Raw genomic sequence first — 21,695 nt, forward strand, 5'->3', positions numbered from 1 at the left:
TTAATCACTTTAAAAAAACCAACCCTGAAAAATTTCTCCTACTAGACTGTATTTAAGTTTAGGGCAGGATTTCCCAGGAACTTTGAAGCGAATAGATACAGTGACAGAGTTTTGTTAGAACAAGTGCATTAATACTGAATAAAATAAACTAACCGTTCGTTATTTATTTTTATAGAAATATGTTACACTGAGGCCTTATCCAGCTTCTACTGGCTCAATTCCCACTGATCTCAAAGGGAATATAAATTATCCCTAAATACACCAAAACAAACATTGGAAAACAAGTCAGACTGCTAGAGAGCTGACCACTAGTGTCTTATTATGAAGTTTCTGAAAAGAAAAATTAATCTGATTGCAAGATATTTTGAAAAGTTTATCAGGAATTCCAAATATCACAAGTGAAAAGTACCAAACAAAATTTATTTTGATCATATCAATGTATCCACACAGGGGCCAATAGATTATTATTTTATTATTAATTTAATAATGTTTTGTGAGCTGGGATGGAACCTGTCATAGGAAGTCGCAGGAAGTTTTGACAGCTGTCTCAAATGCCTAATGGAATTGTAACTGATCTATTAGAAGCAAGTGACTTAACTTCTACCTGGCCCCACAGCAGCTAGATGCTTCCTTTCACAAGAATGGTTTTCTAGTTTGCTTGTACCAATTCTTTTAGAGGCCTGATCCTCTGTTCTTGAGACTAGCACTCACAGGTAAGGGATTGACCACATGCTTCCTGTAAAAGACATCTATACTGCTCCCATGCCATTTGGTCAAACTCTTCTAATTAGGAGCATATGCAGCCTTTACACAGAAGGAAAGGGTATTAACTTTGAATAATAATCTTTATTAGTTTATTTTAAAAGGTACATTTTAATCCTGAGCTACTGCTTTTGTACATTTGTCATCATACAAAGACATGTCATTTACAATTTGAAGAATACATTTATTGTGCTCCAAATCCTCATCTGAATGTCATTTTGTCCTAACAGGAACATAGATAATTTAAAATAATATACGTATCCCTGGAACATCCACATTAATTTACCCCAACCCCATTATCTACAGACTACTGTCTTCTAAAGAGCTCAGGACATTCCTTCTAAATTTAGCAAAAAACTAGTTTAAAACTGTAAAGATGGGCAGTGCAAGAACTGGTCCCTTAACCCTTTGTGAATACATCATTAGAAAATTAAACTGGTTTCAGTTTCCGTATTCTCTTGAATTAATTGCCCATGTCAAATTGACCAGCTGTATTTTGAAGGAATGATCAGAGTAACAGTTTACTCATTTTCATATTACAGAAGTATCTCCTTTTGCAGTGACCAATGAAAAATTCTCCCAACAGGAAAAGTTTATGATGATCAGATGAAAGTAAGAGGTAACCCATCATCACCCTATTTTCAGCTAAATTACACCTAAGTATTATAAAACGAGTCATATGAAACACTTCCCTTCGACCCTGTAAAGGAACTCTCACAAACAACCAGAGCAAAGTTCCATAAATCCAAACATGGCTTTTAGGATTTGCCTGTAAAAAAAGAAACATTAACAAGTCCCAGGATCCTTGGAAAAAAAAATATCCAAGTTGAATTCCAACATTGGATAAACTGACATTTCTGTTTCTAACTGGATTACCAAAATATTGCATCTCTCTACCTGAAAACCTGAAAGCATACAGTGTTTACAAATGTTGACTCTCTAGCAACAGTGTCAGTCTTCAAAAGTACACTCGTAAATTTCACTTCCTGAATAAGGTCGTTATGATCTTAGGTAAAAGTTACAGTAAGCAGTTCAAGCAAATTGCTTATTGCTTAGATTTTAAAGCAAGCCACTTTAATACAGTTTTAATGAAAACGTAAGTACAAATATGAAGTTACTGTAGAAACACTTATAAACACCTGTTGCTTTTGACTACTTACTGACCACCCAAACAATGGCACAGACTGATCTTAACATAATAAAAAGGAAACGTAAAATTTAATACTGTTTGTTGGAATTAAATTCAACAATACCTTTAAGACAGGTGCATGAACATGTAAACAAAGCTTTAGTATTCAGAGCTTGGGAATCTAGCAGCAAAACAAACTATTTTGCATATAATGTAGTGCAATGAACATTTGTTCTTAAAAGATCCCCAGTCTTAAAACTACTTGTAACAGAATGGAATCCTTAAAGGAAAAGTTTAAAAATGTCCAACATGTAGCATCCAGAATCATTAGACTTTTTCACCTGCTGTAACCTACCATTATAAGTCTATGCAAAACTGTGCTCTGGATAACTAACTTTTATGGCTCCCCAGTAACAGGCTCGAATAAGGCAGATCAAGCCTAAGAGATAAGCAATAGCCCAAGAAACATATGTTGCATGGAAACGCCTGGCAAAATCTTGTGTACCAACCTAAAAAAAAGAAAAACAAATGTCAGCAACACAATAGTCTAAGCAATTTGAGAGGGGAAAAAAAAGTGTTTTTAGAGAAACATATTAAACTTAACAGGCAATGTCAAGGGTCACAGTACCCTTTTTTTTAGTTCCATGAAGGTGTTTTTTTTAATTTCAAGTCAACGATGCCAATATTTAAAGTTGTACCAAAACTCAAAGAAATTGCCTTTAAACTCCATATATAGTTTCTTACTTTCACTCCCTCCACTACAGGCCAGTCCTCCACTACTCATCTGAGGATGCAAAAGGCCCATCACAGAACCAGGGCAGTTATACTGTGCAAGTTAAGGGTGTCAGTAAGCTCAGAGAGACAAAATTCAACTCCTGTGCAGGGGGCTCCTTGCACCGCAGTATGTAGTTGTGGGGTTGCTGTCATTTTAAGGCTGCAGTATTGACTACAGAGGTTCCATTACTGTTCTGCAGGCTGGAGACATGGGTACAAGAATGTAGACTATGTTCCCAAACCTCTCTTCCCCACCATGTAATGAAAATGCAGCAGTTTGGTTGCTAAGGGGCTCTCCTCAGTCTTCACCCCTAGAAGACTGGAAGATATTTACAGTAATACTATATAGCAGCACCAACCTCTATTGGCAAAACATGGGAGAAACATTCCCATTTCACTGGTGACAATATGAACTGTAGCGTGCCAGATGTTTGTGTTCAGCTCTTGAGATTGGAGGGTAAATAGGTGGTTGGGGAGAGGATAAGGTTGTTTTTTTCCCCAGTCGTGCGTGGATTGACGTACAGGTTTCAGGGTGTTAGGGTAGTCATAGGTAAGTATACAGGAATGGGAGAGAAGCTTCAGGAATTTGATACATAACTACAGGATGCTTGAAACAGAACCCATGTTCCTGAGAGGATGCCTTGTAAATGGGAGATAACAGAAGAAATCCTCCCCATTTGGGGCTGAAATGGCAGATAGAAAGAAACCTTTTACGGCCCTGGGTCTCAGATGGAAAGGGGAGTTTGAATTATGATTTCTGGTCTGGTTTACAAATGGAATGTTTCACTCTGAGAAGCCAAGATTTGGGCCAACACTTAACGGGAGATTTTCTGACTGAAAAGTAATGGAGGCTGGTATCCACAGTAAGTGGTGAGATTACAGTATAAATCAGGGGTCAGCAACCTCTGGCATGTGGCTTCCCAGGGTAAGCACTCTGGCGGGCCAGGCCAGTTTGTTTACCTGCCACATCCGCAGGTTCGGTCAAACACGGCTCCCACTGGCCGTGGTTCACCGCTCCAGGCCAATGGGGGCGGCAGGAAGCATCTGCCAGCACATCCCTCGGCCCGCGCCGCTTCCTGAGGCTCCCATTGGCCTGGAGCGGCAAACTGTGGCCAGTGGGAGCCGCGATCGGCCGAATCTGCAGATTTGGCAGGTAAACAAACTGGCCCAGCCTGCCAGGGTGCTTACCCTGGTGAGCTGCGTGCCAGAAGTTGCCGACCCCTGGTATAAATCTATATCCAATCATCCCAGCAGGTGGGTCAGATTTTCAAGGAGAAAACTGGAACACTGCAATTGGGGTGTCACAGGAAAGCATCAGAGTGAGAGAAAAGGGAATTTGGTAAGGAAATGGGAACAAAAAAGCACCATCCCCATATCAGGATGAAAACCTGGAAGCTTTATAGAAGACAGCAGCAGGGGAGGAGACAGTATCTCTCTGTGACCATACTGTTGTCTCATACTACTAATTCTCCCAACATCTAGCTGTTACCCTTCCATCCTTCCCATCCACATACCAGCCAGCCCCATTTTCCTTGCTCTCAAACTTCCCATCTCCCTCCTGACTCAATCTCCCTTAACTCTTTTCAACCCTCCTATTACTCAGAAGCCTTCCTGTCCCAGCCCGATGCCCTCAAACTGAAAATTGTTCCTCTTCCTACTTAACCTCTCCACAGCTCAGCACCACATTTCTTCCCCCTCACCCTCCGAGCCCTCTCTGACATGACACTCTCAGGATGAGAATACACCCTATGCAACTCTCTAGACTAAAAAAAAATCCATCCCTGGACTCAGAATTCTTCCCCTCCCTTTCCACCATTGCCAGGGAGAGCAGGATGGAACTCTGTTGTGCTGCTAGTCCCCACTCAAACTGCACCAGCCCTTCTGCTGCCTTTCTCAGTGACAGGAGCCAACAAGGCTAGCAGAGTGAGACTGCTGAGCTGACCGCAGAGGCTAGCAGGACACTGCTGCACAGGAAATACAAGAATGATTGTTTGGAGAAGCTTTTGCATACTCAAAATCCAAAACAGAGGATCCAAAAAGGTGGCAGGTCACCTGTGCTGCATCTGAACTTGAAGGAAGTAGAAATCATAAATATTAAATTAAGGAACTTGGATAAGGAGACCCTAAGAAGGCATAAAAATCTGACAATAAAAGCAAATGTCAATAATGTGCTAGCCAAGGCGGAGGGATATGGCCAGGCTCTGTGCTATAGTAGACCTAGTCATGGAATAACTCAAGAGTTAACCTAGTTCATGGGACTTGGGATAACTATTCGTTAACGCCAATTAACTATTGATTCTTAAATAGCTAAAAGCACAATTCATCAGTGAAGCCACAGAATCAAAACAAAATTTGCTGGGTCAAACCACTTCAGGAAAAAGTTGGGAACTTCACAAGAAGTGGAAAAACAGTTCTTTCTATATTTCCTTCTATGACTTGCATCTAGATTCCTAAAATAATTCTGGTCTGAGAATCACAGGATTATAAATGACAAAATGTAAATTTGTTGAAGTAAGAGAAGGAATCAAAATCAGGCTGGAAAATCGAGATGCTAAAGCAGCACTCAAGGATGATAAGACCATTGTGGAGAACCTAAATGAATTCTTTGCATCAGTCTTCACAGCTGAGGATCTGAGGGAGATTAGCAAACCTTAGCCATTCTTTTTAGGGGACAAATCTGAGGATGTGTCCCAGATTGAGGTGTCATTAGAGGAGGTTTTGGAAGAAATTGATAAATGAAACAGTAATAAGTCAACAAAACCAGATGGTATTCATGCAAGAGTTCTGAAGAACTCGAATGTGAAATTGCAGAACTGCTAACTGTGGTATATAACCTACCACTTAAATCACTTCTGTACAAGATAGGAAGATGGCTAAGGTGGCACCAATTTTTTACAAAGGCTTCAGAGGTGATCCCGCCAATTATAGGCTGGTAAACCTAACTTCAGTACTGGGCAAACTGGTTGAAACTATAGTAAAGAACAGAATTATCAGACATATAGATGAACATGATTTGTTGGCAAAGAGTCAACATGTTTTTTATAAAAGAAAATCATGCCTCACCAATCTACTAGAATTCTTTGAGGGGGTCAGCAAGCATGTGGACAACGGTGATCCAGAGGACATACTGTACTTTGAGTTTCAGAAAGCCTTTGACAAAGTCCCTCACCAAAGGCTCTTAAGCAAAGTAAGCTGTCACGGGATAAGAGGGAAGGTCCTCTTATGGATTGGTAACGGGTTAAAAGATAGGAAACAAAGGGTAGGAATAAATGGTCAGTTTTCAGAAGGGGGAGAGGTAAATAGTGGTGTCCCCCAGGGGTCTGTACTGCGCCCAGTGCTGTTTAACATTCATAAATAAACTGGAAAAAAGGGGTAAACAGTGAGATGGCAAAATTTGCAGATGATACATAACTGCTCAAGATAGTTAAGTCCAAAACAGACCGCAAAGAGTTACAAAGGGATCTTACAAAACTGGGTGACTGGACAACAAAATGGCAGATGAAATTCAATGTTGATAAATGCAAAGTAATGCACATTGGAAAACATAATTCCAACTATACATATAAAATGATGTGGTCTAAATTAGCTGTTACCACTCAACAAAGATCTTGGCATCATTGTGGATAGTTCTCTGAAAACATCCACTCACTATTTCCTTTTGTTTGTTTTAAACCTGCTGTCATGATTTTATAGACCTCAATCATATCCCCCTTTAGTTGTCTCTTTTCCAAACTGAAAAGTCCCAGTTTTATTAATCTCGCCTCATATGAAAGCTGTTCCATACACCTAATCATTTTTGTTGCCTTTTCTGAACCTTTTCCAATGCCAATATCTCTTTTTTGAGATGGAGTGACCAGATCTGCACACAGTTTTCAAGGTGTGGGAGTACCATGGATTTATATAGAGGCAATATGATATTTTGTGTCTTCTTATCAATCTCTTTCTTAATGATTCCCAACATTATGTTCGCTTTTTTGACTGCCGCTGAACATTGAGTGGATGTTTTCAGAGACCTATCCACAATGATTCCAAGATCTCTTTCTTGAGTAGTAACAGCCCAAGAATTTTAATTTCACTGCATGATACACTGTTCTACTTTTATTGGAAAGGCTGAGTAAGACCATCAAGATTACCTTCTCCTCACCTTTCGTTATTTTACATCTCTCTCTATCTGGCCCTCTTACACATCTACCTGTAAACATTTCTGATGTTTTAAATCTCTCTGCATGTGCAAATCTTTCCATGTCTCTAGGAATTTTTGCTGCTTTTCTCATCTCTCCTATATCCATTTTAAGAGGGGTGACTAGAAAGAAACAGCAGACAAGGTAAGAGTACCATCAATGTATATAATGGTATATTAATATATGCAGCATTAAACTTTGTCCCTTTCCTAATATAGCCTAACAGATTGTTTGGACACATCTGGTCAGTGTGCTGTAGTGGTAAAAAAAAAATCACTGATCTTTTTATGAATTGTTACAGTTAAAGCAGAATCTATCAATTTATGTAAAGTAGCTAAAATTATTTCTTACAATAAGTATTACTTTGTGCTTGTCTGCATTGTATTTGTCAGTCATTGTGTTGCTTAACTATTTAGCTCTCAAGTTACATAGGCACCTTTTGCAAATTATATCTTCTATCTTACTGTGACAGAATGTATGCACCCTGTGTTCACACCCTAAACACTACTGAAATATTTTTTGTAGAAGACACGTCTTGGAAGGTACCATCTGAAAACGCATAATTTGCTGGTCAGTATAGTCCTGATGTATGGCAACATTGTATGTAAAGTTATAAGATTTGCCTGTATAGTGTTATTAAAACATGATCCAAACCCCAAAGCCCTTCCCAAACTGAGGATGGCAAACAAGTCTGTCCTAAACAAAGAAAGGTGTGCTCTGCTTAATTTGCACTTCAGCAGTAAACGGAGTCATCATGCAGAAAGGGAAACAAAAAAAGCTCAAAGGGGTGATAAAAAGCCAGCAGGGAACATCCTTCTCCATAGACTCTTTGTCTCCTAGTGTCCAGCTGGAAATGTTTTTCAAGAGAAGGACGGAAACAATACAAAGAACGGACAAATGTCCTAAGGCACCCTTTTCCCTGACCATTATATTCACTGCACCTGAAGCAACAAAGGACTCTGGGGAACAAGACCTGACCTTCGGGGGTTTGGTCAGTAAGACTGCTGAAAGCATGTGGTCAGAAACTTTCTTGAATCTGGTATAGTTTGTTAAGTTAGGTATTAGTAAACATTTTATCTTTATTTTACCTTTATTTTTTCTTTCTGACTTTTATGCCTCATTACTTGTATTCACTTAAAATCTCTCTCTTTGTAGTTACTAAACTTTACTGTTTTATCTAATCCAGTGTGTTCAAATTGAAGTGTCTGGGTAAATATTTGGGGTGACAAGGTGTGTGCACATTAATCTCTTAAGGGAATCATCATTCATTCATTCATGCCCGTCACCCCAACTGGGGTATGGGCCGCCAACCACAGATCTCCATAGTCTTCTATCCTGGGCCATTCGCTCTAGCTGGTTCCAGGTATAGCCCATTTTTTTGCTATCAACCTGAAGGTCGCGTCGCCAGGTATTTCTTGGGCGGCCTCTTTTCCGCTTGCCTTGGGGGTTCCACTGCAGTGCCTGTCTGGTGATGTTGGTTGGCTGCTTGCGTAGTGTATGTCCTATCCAGCCCCACCTTCTCCTTCTAATTTCTTCCTCTGCTGGGAGTTGATGGGTCCTCTCCAAGAGGTGGATGTTACTGATGGTGTCTGGCCAGCGGATCTGGAGAATCCTTCTGAGGCAGCTATTAATGAAGGTCTGGATCTTCCTGGTGGTTGTTTTGGTTGTCCTCCAGGTTTCAGCTCCATACAGTAAGACTGATTTCACGTTGGAGTTGAACAGTCGAATCTTTATTGCCAAAGACAGCTCTCTGGAGCTCCAGATGTTCTTGAGCTGTAAGAAGGCTGCTCTTGCCTTACCAATCCTTACTTTGATGTCTGCGTCTGTGCCACCCTGCTGGTCGATGATGCTACCTAGGTAGGTGAAGGACTGCACTTCTTCCAGGGGGCTTCCATTCAGTGTGACTGGGTCGTTGCTGATGGAATTGATCCTAAGGATCTTGGTCTTATCCTTGTGGATGTTGAGGCCAACCTGTGATGACGTGGCCGCCACTACGTTGGTCTTCTCTTGCATCTGCTGTTTACTGTGCGAAAGGAGTGCAAGGTCGTCGGCAAAGTCCAGGTCATCAAGCTGGGTCCACAATGACCATTGGATTCCATTCCTACGCTTGTAAGTGGATGTCTTCATAATCCAATCGATGACGAGAAGAAAGAAGTGGTGACAACAAGCATCCTTGTCTGACTCCGGTTCACACCTGGAAGCTGTTTGTGAGCTGCCCTCCGTGGATCACTCTACAGTGTATGCCGTCGTATGAATTCTTGATCAGGTTGACCACCTTTGCTGGGATGCCATAGTGCCGAAGGAGCTTCCAGAGGGTCTCTCGATCCACGCTATCGAATGCTTTCTCATCTTAAGGGAATAACTGACTTAATATAATTTGTACTGTCCAGGAGAGGGCTGGGCAGTACAGGACATATGTTTATTGAAGAAAATCTAAGACTGGGGAAGTGTTGGGGGTCACCCTGCTGTATAGCCACCGCTGATGAGAATCAGAGTGTTACCCAAACGTGGCTGGCAGGCTGCAGGTACATACAGACACTCAGGGTGTGGCTTGCATGTTTGAGTGACCCAGGTGAGAGCTACTTCAGCAAGGCATTGTAAGGCAACCAAGGTTGCAGGGCAGGAGTGACACAACTGCTCATTAGTCTGGATTGTATGCTGGTATGTCACACTTACTCAGTGACCTTAAAGCTGGTGTTGTCTCTAGAAAATTTTTGATAGAGAACTATGCACCATATATATTTTACTCTTGTCCCTCAGGGACAGGAAGGTTTAGTCTACATGGCTTCCTGACAGTCTCTTGAAGCTAGATCAATATCACAAATAGAGCTGGTCACAAATTTTCTATTGGAAAATGCTGATTTGCGAAACTGAAACATTCTATTGGAATGGGTCAATTTCAATGAAACAGCTAATGAAACCAGACCTAAGAGGCCTAATTTCCTGCCTATGTGGCAGGCTGCCGAGGAGCTTGGGCTTCCAAGCTCCTCACCTGGCAGGAGGCCAAAGAGCATTTCTTGTTTCAAAAACACTAAAATGTTCCCGTTGAGGGAATGCTTCAGGGTTTCCAAAACTTAGCATTGTGAAATTTCAGTTCCACAAAAAAACGTTGAGGTTTTGGTTTTTCATCCAAATCAGGAATAATTTTTTTCCCAAAACCTCAAAGTTTCTCATGGAAATGAAATATAGTGTCCCAGCCAGTTCTAATCATAACCTTAAAAGAACCCACCAGCCTTTTAAAGTTGCATGCCAGAGCATAAGTACGTGATTAGTGGGATGGTGACTGAAGGTAGAAATTGAAAAGATTCTACTTAAATGCTGGAAAAGGGAGGAGACCCACTGCAAATTAATATTAAGTGCATTACTCACAGTTAATCCAACTCCAATGAAGACGCATATCATTCCAATGGTAATGTATGCACAGCAGCGTCTTCGTGGGAGTGCACTTCCAACAGAGGAACTGTAAATGAAATGTTTGTTAGATTAGATCCACACAAAAATGTTAAACCATTTAATATATGCCATGTTAATGTTATATTGCTTTAGATTTTTAATCAAAATATTGCGTGGTACCAAGTCAAACATCTTACAGAAATCTAAGTATATTACATCAACCACTATTACCTTTATCAACAAAACCTGAAATCTCACCAAAAAAAAAAAAAGGTAGTTTGACAGAATCTATTTTCCCATAAACCCATGGTGATTTGAATTACATTACCCTCCTTTATTTCATTATTAATCAAGTCCCATATCAGCTGCTCCATTATCATGCCTGGAATCAATGATAGGCTGACATGTCTATAACTACCCAGTCACCCCATTTACCCTTTTTAAAAACTGGCACAACATTAGCTTTCTTCTAGTCTTCTGGAACTTCAGCAGTGCTCAAAGGCTTGTTTAAAATCAACTTTAATGGCCCAGCGAGCTTCTCAGACAGTATTTTTAAAACTTATGGATGCAAATTATCTGGACCTGCTGATTTAAAAGTGTCTGACTTTAGTAGCTTCTATTTAACATCCTCCTGGGATAGTAGCAGAACAGAAAGAATGTTATTATATAATGAGACTGCATCATCTGTTTTTCCCCCAAATACAAAGCACTCTACATCTGCAAGTGTAGCCATGCCCTAAACAAGTTTGACTAAAACCCTACTTCAGCAATCCACTTTTAATACACAATATTACAGGCTGGGGAAGAAGCTAGGCAAGATTAGATTAAGCAGCCGGTTGCTAATGAGCTGTCTAACTCACTCAGCTCTCTGCCCCTTGATGCCTTGGTTAGTTTTATTTTGGGAGATGGCAGTAGCAGTAGGGATGGGAGAACTAATGACAAAAGTATATCTTGCCCAAAATGGAATCTTTTGTCTAAATATTTGGAAGTATTCTTCTGTTCCCTCAACACCACATATTTAATGCTATTCTCCACCACCACACTCTCCTCCCATAAACACACACACACTTTTGAAGTTATTCTTGTTATAGACTCAACAGATCTCCCAATTCCTCTGCTGGGCTGGCTGTTCAATTCCAGTATGGCAAGCCCTGAGGTGAGAGGCACACAACAATCAAGCAAAACTGTCAGGCACCATAGACAGAAGCAAGACAGTGCTACCGTTTTATTTAAGGTAAAACCTCTTTGCATCAGTGTAGGAAGGAGACTTCAAAAATTTGGATAGCACCCAAACTTTCTCGTGTATTATCCAAAACAACCTTTGGAGGTCTGCTATTATTACCTATGCGTAAGAGACCATACACAAGACCCTAAAAGTATCAGCTTGGGGCTGCTAAAATTTGAAATTTTACTTCTGAGATTCGCCTAGCCAAGACACAGACCAATTCTGATTAGTAACAAGAAGAGTCATTTTTTCCAACTTTACATACTTTATATTTAAGTTTAAGTGATTTATAGTTAGCACCATGGCATCTAGGCATCCGGACAAAAAATGAAAAGGTTATCCAGTAGCATTGTATTGCTCCCATCTTAGCAGCCATGTTTTTAACAATAAGGGTGAACATGAACCAACCAAACAAAACCCCCAAACTAAACCCAAATACAGAACCCCTCCATCCATCTTCACTTGATCCTGGAAACAGCCAACAATACTTTCTGGTTAAAAGCATCAGAAACTGTTAAGAGATCTACCAACGTCAATATACAGATATTACCCTTGTCCATTACCAGAGGAACATCAAGCACCAGTAATAATACTGATTCTGGACAGTACCCCAGCCTGAAACCAGACCAATAGGGATCAATGTAATATGTGGAATACAAGAATAAACTGTGGCTGACACTACCACTTTCCTGGTGGTGTTTTCTTATTAACAAGAGATTCTGGAGAAAAGCCGGTAAGTGGGCAGCTGATAATTCTGTTCTTTACTATAGATTTTGTCCATTATGGGACACATAGTTGAACACTGTTTGTTGGAGAAGAGTCAACACAGCTTTTGTAAAGGGAAATCATGCCTCACCAATCTATCAGAATTCTCTGAGGGAGACAAACAAACATGTGGATAAGGATGATCCAATGGATATAGTGTACTTGGACTTTCAGAAAGCCTTTGACTAGGAAAGGCTCCATCACCAAAGGCTCTTACGCAAACTAAGCAGTCATGGAATAAGAGAATCATAGAATATTAGGGTTAGAAGAGATCTCAGGAGGTCATCTAGTCCAATCCACTGCTGAAAGCAGGACCAACACCAACTAAATCATCCCAGCCAGGGCTTTGTCAAGCCAGGCCTTAAAAAACTTCTAAGGATAGAGATTCCACCACCTCCCTAGGTCTTCTCATGGGATGGTCTTCTCATGGATCAGTAACTGATTAGAAGACAAGAAACAAAAGGAAGGAATAAATGGTCAGTTTTCCGAATGCAGAGAGGTAAATAGTGGTGTCTTCCAGGGATTTGTACTGCGACCTGCGCTGTTCAACATATTCATAAATAATATGGAAAAGGGGGTAAACAGTGAGATGGCAAAGTTTGAAAATGATACAAAATAACTCAAAATAGTTAAGTCCAAAGCAGACTGTGGAAAGTTATAAAGGGATCTCACAAAATTGGGTGACTGGGCAACAAAATGGCAAATGAAATTCAATGCCGATAAATGCAAAGTAATGTATTTTGGAAAACCTAATCACAACTATGCATACAAAATGATGGGATCTAAATTAGCTTTTACCACTCAAGAAAGAGATCTTGCAGTCATTATGGATCACTCTCTGAAAACATCCACTCAAATGTACAGCTGCAGTTAAAAAAGCTAACAATGTTAGGAACCATTAGGAAAAGGATAGATAATAAGACAAAAATATCATGATGCCACTATATAAATACATGGTATGCTCACACCTTAAATATTGCATGCAGTTCTAGTTGCCCCATCTCAAAAAATATATTAGAAATAGAAAAGATATGGAGAAGGGCAACAAAAATAAGTAGGAGTATGGAACAGCTTCCATATGAGGAGAGATTAAAAAACTGGGACTTTTCAACTTTGAAAAGACACAACTAAGTGGGGACATGATACAGGTCCATAAAATCATGAGTGGTGTGGAGAAAGTAAATAAGGAAGGGTTATTTACTCCTTCTCATAACACAAGAACTAGGGGTCATCAAATGAAATTAATAGGCAGCAGATTTAAAACTAACAAAAGGAAGTATTTCTTCACACAGTGAAGTCAATCTGTGGAACTCTTTGCCAGAGGATGTTGTGAAGGCCAAGACTATAACAGGGTTCAAAAAAGAATTAGATATATTCCTGGAGGAGAGGTCCATTAATGACTATTAGCCAGGATGGCCAGTGGTGCAACCCCATGCTCTGGGTGTCCCTAAGCCTCTGATTGCCAGATGCTGGCACTGGACAACAGGGGATGGATCACTTGATGATTGTCCTGTTCTGTTCATTCTATTTGTAGCATCTGGCATTGGTTACTCTTGGAAGACAGGATACTGAGCTAGATGAACCATTAGTCTGACCCAGTATAGCCGTTCTTATGTTATAAAAAAGGTTTCTTGAACAAAGATCTAGCCAATACTTGTCTAAATGAGTTAGATATTTGTCCTCTTCAAAAGGAAGCAATATTAATAATGGGACTCTAATCTCCCCTTTGTCCTTAGGCAGATATGAAGGACAAGAGTCAATATCAAAAGGTAACATCTTCCCAAAAACACCTACACTCAGTAAGCCAAACTGGGAGAATAAACCAGCAAATACCCCATCTCTGCAAATCCATTCCTACACTTCTCATGAACCAGTCAGCTCAGCCAAATCTAATCAATCTCATCTTTGAAAGAGATTGACAGCTTCCTTGTGTGGGAAACACTTAATTGTAACTAAATTGTGACAGGAGAAACCATCAATAACTTCTGGCACGTGGCGCAAGCCTTAAATCCGTGGGCCTGTGGAATGCCCCGCAGCCCGGGGGGGGTGCCGGAGTCCTCCAAGCACCTAACCTATTAAGAGTTCAGCAACAATGAAACGCTAACTAACTGATAACTGACTGATAACAGCTATGCAACACTAAGGATAAGGGAATTGCTTCTCTTATGAGAGCAAGAGGTTGTTCCAACGCCACGGGCGGTAAGAAGGAACTGGAGGGGATCGGGCCAATGGGGGTATATATGGCCCAACGAGAGCCGCTAAGGGAAAAAGTTTCTGACGCTCGTGCACGCAACGCACGTACAACTAATGTGGAATGGACGTGAACAAGCACTCAAAGAAGAATTCACAGATGCTATGGCTAAGGAGGAAACAAAAGTCTCTTCACCTTGATCACCCCAGAAACATCTAAGAGTTCTCTGTGATGCAACTGATCAGACTTCAGTTAAGTCTTCCATCACTGTTGCTGGAAATTGTATACCATGGTGACTTCTGAGGATGGTGGAGGAGGGAGCAATATTTCAGATGTTTCTGGTTGTAAAACACATACACATACACCCTTATAAATTTGTCCTAGACCCCTAAGAAGATATCCCAGTGATTGTGAAGCAATATCCCCCCAAAATTCTGGTATTTTATTGGGGGTCTCAGTCTCTCAGCACAGAATTCCACATCCAACACGCCAGACCAGATCTACTACCCTCACAGGAGCAAGGAAAGGCCCTGATTTCAGTGAGGAGATGATCTGTGACAACAGGTTATTTCTTAATATCCTATAGTTCCAGTCCCATCATGCAGGTCAAAAACATGAGTATGCCCATTGATAAGAACTAAGACAGAGACCATCTGGCACTTCCCATGGTCATCATGGAGGCCATGCACTCCAAAAAAAACACTTGGACATGCTTTAGTACAAGAGGACCTCAGCACCATTCCAGGATATGCAACACTGACCACACTAAGCAGTTTGGTTTGGGTAAATCAGTGCAAAGCACACACACAATACACCTGCCAACCATTTTTGTGCCTGCACATTGTGGCACCTATCTCACAATTTCAGCTACAACTCCCTGAAAAAGATGCAGAGCATGGCAGTGGGGGCATGATTGACAACATATACCCTATATTATAGGCATACAACATATGTACATAGATATATAATGGTGGTGCTGGGGTTTGGGAGAGAAAGATGTGGTGTCCTTTCAGGCAGCTAGGAGCCATGGAGAGCCAAGAGGGAGCAATGCTTGTATCCTTCTGCCACATACCAGCTTGGTTCTACACAAGTCTTACTACTCTGCACACTGAAGCTGAACTAAAAGTTAATGTTGGGAGATAAAAGTTCACCAGGTAGATATCTAATAGAGTATCTTTGTCAATACTGAAAGCTATAAACAGGAACATCTGGTAAGAAAAATAGGGGCACACTTTTTAATTCCTTCAAAAGACAGTGAATACAGAAAGCAACTTGGTGGGCCAGAGAGGGAGAATTGTAAATATTTTACTAAAATATATGAACTGTCCCTCCTAACTAGGGATGATTTGCATATATGACAGCACTCTCAATTAAGCACCTCCTAAATCTGGTAGTGCTTCCAGCTAAAGGAACAAGAGTAAAACTTTAGAACTGATTTTCTGATATTTCAAGTGGCTCAAGACTGAAGCTGAAAAATGAGGCTTCCTTTGCATATTGCTATACCTAAATAAATTCCCAAAGAAAAGCTAAGCAGTTAATAGGCTGTCACAGGACAAACAAGCAACTTCCCGGCTGAAGTTAATTAAAACTCCAGCAAAGCCTCACATGCTTAGCATGTGACTAGAATTTTTTAAACAGTCTTCTTGGGAAGCTTTCAAATGGATTGATTTAAGCTGCTTTACTGCACTTGTATTTATCTACAAGGAATTTCCAAAAGTTCGGAGTACAAGAAAAAGCTTCCTCAAGCTAATACACTGCCTTGTGATACAAGCAATTTTAGCCTTATCTCAAGGTACCAGGGGCTGAAGTTACACATTTGACCACTAGCAAGCCATCTGTTAATGCTTCTTTCATAGTCCAACAGAACTGCTCTTGACATTCTAGCTGTTCTTGAAAGAACGTTTCATCTGGAAGCCTCACCTCAAGAAACAATCTAGAGAGAGTTGGTTTGGTTGTTTTTTTTTTTTGTTTTTTTTTTTTTTTAAAGACATGGCCTACAGTCAAAAAGAAAATCTGTGGGACAGCAGGAAATTGAACTTGGGTGTCTCAGATCTCAGGTTAGTAACTTAAATTCTAGATGAGTGGTCACCAACTGGTCGATCGCAATTGACTGCTCAAGCCTAGAGACTCTCCCAGTCAATTGCAATCTCTGGTGGTGTAGCGGGGCTGCCCCTAAGGCAGGCTCCCAGCCTACCCTTCCCCACGCCACTCCCAAAAGCAGCCAGCATGGCACCGTGGGGGGAGGGGCGCCCACAGGGGTCTCCGCGTGCTGCTCCTGCCTGCAAGCTCTGCCCCTGCAGCTCCCATTGACTGGGAACGGGGAACTGTGGCCAATAGGAGCTGCAGGGGCAGTGCCGGAAGCATGTTGGCCCCTTCCGGGAGTGGCATGGGGTTGCGGCAGGCAGGCAGCCTGCCTTAGCCTCGCTGCACCGCCAACCAGGAGATGCCCAAGGTAAGTGCCACCCAGCAAGAGGCCACACCACAACACCCAGCCCTGAGCCTCCTCCCAGAGCCAGCACCCGAACTCCCTCCTGCACTCCAACCCCCTGCCCCAGCCCTGATCCCCCCTCTCACAGCCAGAACCCCATACTCCCTCCTGCACCCAACACTCTGCCCCAGCCTGGTTTCTTCCAAATGAAAGACACTTCTGCACTTTATTTTAAAGAAACAAAACAAAAAACCCTATATAAATGTGAAAAACTAGACAATGGAATGTTAAGCTTAAAAGATCAAGTTCTCAAGAGTCAGGAAACCCCTAAAAAGAGTTAAACTTTTTCTTACATTAGCTTGACCGCATTGTGGATCCTATATATTTCAAGATACCCATTAATGACTACCTATAATTAGGTGAAAGTTATTGTTAACAAAGTGTCAGGGATAGAAGATACAACATTCTCATATGTATAATACATACTCACATTCTACATTCACACTGTGGCAGAAATTCTAACTTTTAACGTTTCCTGACTTCAATGTTTGATTTTGCAAACTTAATACTGAAACAACCCTAGGTCTTCTGCCTTTACTTGCCATAGCTGTGGGGGTTTTTGTTTTTTTTCTCCCTGCCCAATAAAATAAGAAGCAGGGAGAAGAGATAATGCTGTAAGTACCTTATGCAACATTTTAGGGGAGAAAATACAGAACATCTTTTTACCCACCTGAAACTGAAGGGTAACCAACATTCTTATTTTTAGAGTAGAATTTGAGGCTTAGAGAAGTTAAGTGACTCGTCTAAGGTCACACCCAAATCTATACCAGCAATGAGAATAAAAATAAAGGTTATTTTGACTCCCAGTATACGGCCCTAGCCATTCAGTTACAATACCTCAAAAAATGAACGATTTTTTTCCTACAGATCTTACACTTTTTAAAAAGCATTAAATATAGAAAAATTATATGAAAATACTGTCATATCCCAAATTACAGACCTATGTGAACAGTAGCAAGTTCATAACACTATGTGAAAAGTTATTTAAAAATGCTGACTTTGTCCCTCATATTTTAGGCTCTATTTGCACTGTAAGCACAACAATTTTGGAAGAAATCAGTTCCATCACCAGTTACAACACAGTTCCATACTGTTGTTTTACTATAAATAACCAACTTTATATCCAAAAGTTATCTAGAAGAGAAGATGGAAATATCAGGGATGTATTAAGAATAAATCTAGACCATCTGCCATGGTGTCAAGTATCAGAGGGGTAGCCATGTTAGTCTGGATCTGTAAAAGCAGCAAAGAGTCTTGTGGCACCTTATAGACTAACAGACGTTTGGGAGCATGAGTTTTCGTGGGTGAATACCCACTTCGTTGGAAGTGGGTATTCCGACGAAGTGGGTATTCACCCATGAAAGCTCATGCTCCCAAACATCTGTTAGTCTATAAGGTGCCACAAGACTCTTTGCTGCATCTGCCATGGGAGGCATGCCATTGGGTGGCTGGAGAACATGCAAAAGGGATGATTGAGAAATTCCCTTCATTGAATGTTATTTAGAGAGGGAAAACTTATGGGATTTAACAAAAGAGGTCATGCAAAGAGCAGCCCAGGATAGACAGAGATGGTGGAGTCTTGTTCGTGTTCTGATGTCTGATGGTGCAGGAAGGTTTGAGATTCAGTATAGACAAAACCTTAGCTACGGTTCCATTTTTAATCTGTTCTTCACCTTCAGAACAGCAGGAGTGTCAAAACTATCTTCCCTGTTTTTGCTGGAGTTCTCTATGGAGGTCCAGAAGAAGCAAATTCTCCATCCTTAAGTGAAGGGGCAAGAGTGTTGAGTATTTAATCAAAGACTTATTCTTCAGGAGTATGACAAACGGGTTTTAAGAGGGGCGAAAACCCACCACAAAAGAATTTTAAGTAATCTGAATAAAAAGACTTCTCCCCTCTAATTATGTCTCTTCCTTGGTAACTGTGAGCTCATAATCCTATCATTTCTCAAGTTATCCAGAGTGTCTTCCAGGAAGAAGAGGGTAGACAAGTACTAAAAGAAGCAGTGAGAGATAAAAAGACTTCCTTTAAAAAGTGGAAGTCAAATCCTAGTGAGGCAAATAGAAAGGAGCACAAACACTGCCAACTTAAGTGCAAGAGTGTAATAAGAAAAGCCAAAGAGGAGTTTGAAGAACGGCTAGCCAAAAACTCCAAAGGTAATAACAAAATGTTTTTTAAGTACATCAGAAGCAGGAAGCCTGCTAAACAACCAGTGGGGCCCCTTGACGATGAAAATACAAAAGGAGCGCTTCAAGATGATAAAGTCATTGCGGAGAAACTAAATGGATTCTTTGCTTCAGTCTTCACGGCTGAGGATGTTAGGGAGATTCCCAAACCTGAGATGGCTTTTGTAGGTGACAAATCTGAGGAACTGTCACAGATTGAAGTGTCACTAGAGGAGGTTTTGGAATTAATTGATAAACTCAACATTAACAAGTCACCGGGACCAGATGGCATTCACCCAAGAGTTCTGAAAGAACTCAAATGTGAAGTTATGAACTATTAACTAAGGTTTGTAACCTGTCCTTTAAATCGGCTTCGGTACCCAATGACTGGAAGTTAGCTAATGTAACACCAATATTTAAAAAGGGCTCTAGGGGTGATCCCGGCAATTACAGACCGGTAAGTCTAACGTCAGTACCGGGCAAATTAGTTGAAACAATAGTAAAGAATAAAATTGTCAGACACATAGAAAAACAAACTCTTGAGCAATAGTCAACATGGTTTCTGTAAAGGGAAATCGTGTCTTACTAATCTATTAGAGTTCTTTGAAGGGGTCAACAAACATGTGGACAAGGGGGATCCGGTGGACATAGTGTACTTAGATTTCCAGAAAGCCTTTGACAAGGTCCCTCACCAAAGGCTCTCACGTAAATTAAGCTGTCATGGGATAAAAGGAAAGGTCCTTTCATGGATTGAGAACTGGTTAAAGGACAGGGAACAAAGGGTAGGAATTAATGGTAAATTCTCAGAATGGAGAGGGGTAACTAGTGGTGTTCCCCAAGGGTCAGTCCTAGGACCAATCCTATTCAATTTATTCATAAATGATCTGGAGAAAGGGGTAAACAATGAGGTGGCACAGTTTGCAGATGATACTAAACTACTCAAGATAGTTAAGACCAAAGCAGATTGTGAAGAACTTCAAAAAGATCTCACAAAACTAAGTGATTGGGCAACAAAATGGCAAATGAAATTTAATGTGGATAAATGTAAAGTAATGCACATTGGAAAAAATAACCCCAACTATACATACAACATGATGGGGGCTAATTTAGCTACGAGTCAGGAAAAAGATCTTGGAGTTATCGTGGATAGTTCTCTAAAGATGTCCACGCAGTGTGCAGAGGCGGTCAAAAAAGCAAACAGGATGTTAGGAATCATTAAAAAGGGGATAGAGAATAAGACTGAGAATATATTATTGCCCTTATATAAATCCATGGTACGCCCACATCTCGAATACTGTGTACAGATGTGGTCTCCTCACCTCAAAAAAGATATTCTAGCACTAGAAAAGGTTCAGAAAAGAGCAACTAAAATGATTAGGGGTTTAGAGAGGGTCCCATATGAGGAAAGATTAAAGAGGCTAGGACTCTTCAGTTTGGAAAAGAGAAGACTAAGGGGGGACATGATAGAGGTATATAAAATCATGAGTGATGTTGAGAAAGTGGATAAGGAAAAGTTATTTACTTATTCCCATAACACAAGAACTAGGGGTCACCAAATGAAATTAATAGGCAGCAGGTTTAAAACAAATAAAAGGAAGTTCTTCTTCACGCAGCGCACAGTCAACTTGTGGAACTCCTTACCTGAGGAGGTTGTGAAGGCTAGGACTATAACAATGTTTAAAAGGGGACTGGATAAATTCATGGTGGCTAAGTCCATAAATGGCTATTAGCCAGGATGGGTAAGAATGGTGTCCCTAGCCTCTGTTCGTCAGAGGATGGAGATGGATGGCAGGAGAGAGATCACTTGATCATTGCCTGTTAGGTTCACTCCCTCAGGGGCACCTGGCATTGGCCACTGTCGGTAGACAGATACTGGGCTAGATGGACCTTTGGTCTGACCCGGTACGGCCTTTCTTATGTTCTTATGAATTTATAATGTAAAAAACAAGGAGAGGAAACTTAATTTCCTCACAAACATTTCTTCCCCAGAGTGGAGCTAAAAAACAAAACAAAAAAACAACTTTCAGACCTTTTTAAAAATACACTATGTAGAAACAAAAAGAAAAAGGAAAAACCCATTTACACCTCTTTGCAAGGTCACTTTCAAGATCCCATTTACACTACAAAACAGTACTGTAACAGGGTCCCCTCGCACTGCTGTATTTGAAGTTCTGATGGAACCATCATTTGTGAGCTACTGCTTATATTAGCCAGAGCGAGTATACTTACCAAAGTAGTTTAAATGGAAGTGAACCATTTTGTTCTCTGCATTTATATTTTATGTTGTAAATGGTTTCTGTCACTTTACAAGGAATCATCTTGCACGCACTCATTGTCATATGAAGTGAAATCTCACCCTCCCCCTTCCACCAAAACTGACAGTTAAACTTGTGTCATCAGAGGAAAAAAGCAAGGAATGTTTACAGTTACGGGCCAAAAACACCATGTTTTCCCAATATCCAGACATAAAAAGCCAGTACTATCTGTGTTGTGAAGACGCTGGGTATGAATCTAATTTAACTGCTTGATTTGCTTCTTTCGATATATCAAAGATAACTTTATTTTAGTTCGGTTATTACATGCACTCTCTTAAAAATGTAATCAAAAGTGTTTACATTCTATGA

At 40.6% G+C, this 21,695-nt stretch overlaps 1 protein-coding gene across 3 annotated transcripts in view; it reads right to left on the bottom strand.

Annotated features, from left to right (window-relative positions):
* Nucleotides 1-826: 826 nt before the first annotated feature.
* PIP4P2 (phosphatidylinositol-4,5-bisphosphate 4-phosphatase 2) overlaps nucleotides 827-21,695 on the bottom strand; it is a 62,423-nt gene continuing 41,554 nt past the window's right edge. For all 3 annotated transcript variants that reach the window (XM_039521780.1, XM_039521781.1, XM_039521779.1), the window contains 2 exons: nucleotides 10,216-10,306; nucleotides 827-2,400 (listed from right to left, as the gene is read on the bottom strand). In XM_039521780.1, coding sequence (XP_039377714.1) covers nucleotides 2,257-2,400; nucleotides 10,216-10,306 — 235 coding nt within the window. In that variant the 3' untranslated portion in view covers nucleotides 827-2,256. The remainder of the gene's footprint in view (nucleotides 2,401-10,215; nucleotides 10,307-21,695) is intronic.

The sequence above is a fragment of the Mauremys reevesii genome, linkage group 2 (assembly GCF_016161935.1).
Source record: "Mauremys reevesii isolate NIE-2019 linkage group 2, ASM1616193v1, whole genome shotgun sequence".
Lineage (NCBI taxonomy): Eukaryota > Metazoa > Chordata > Testudines > Geoemydidae > Mauremys > Mauremys reevesii.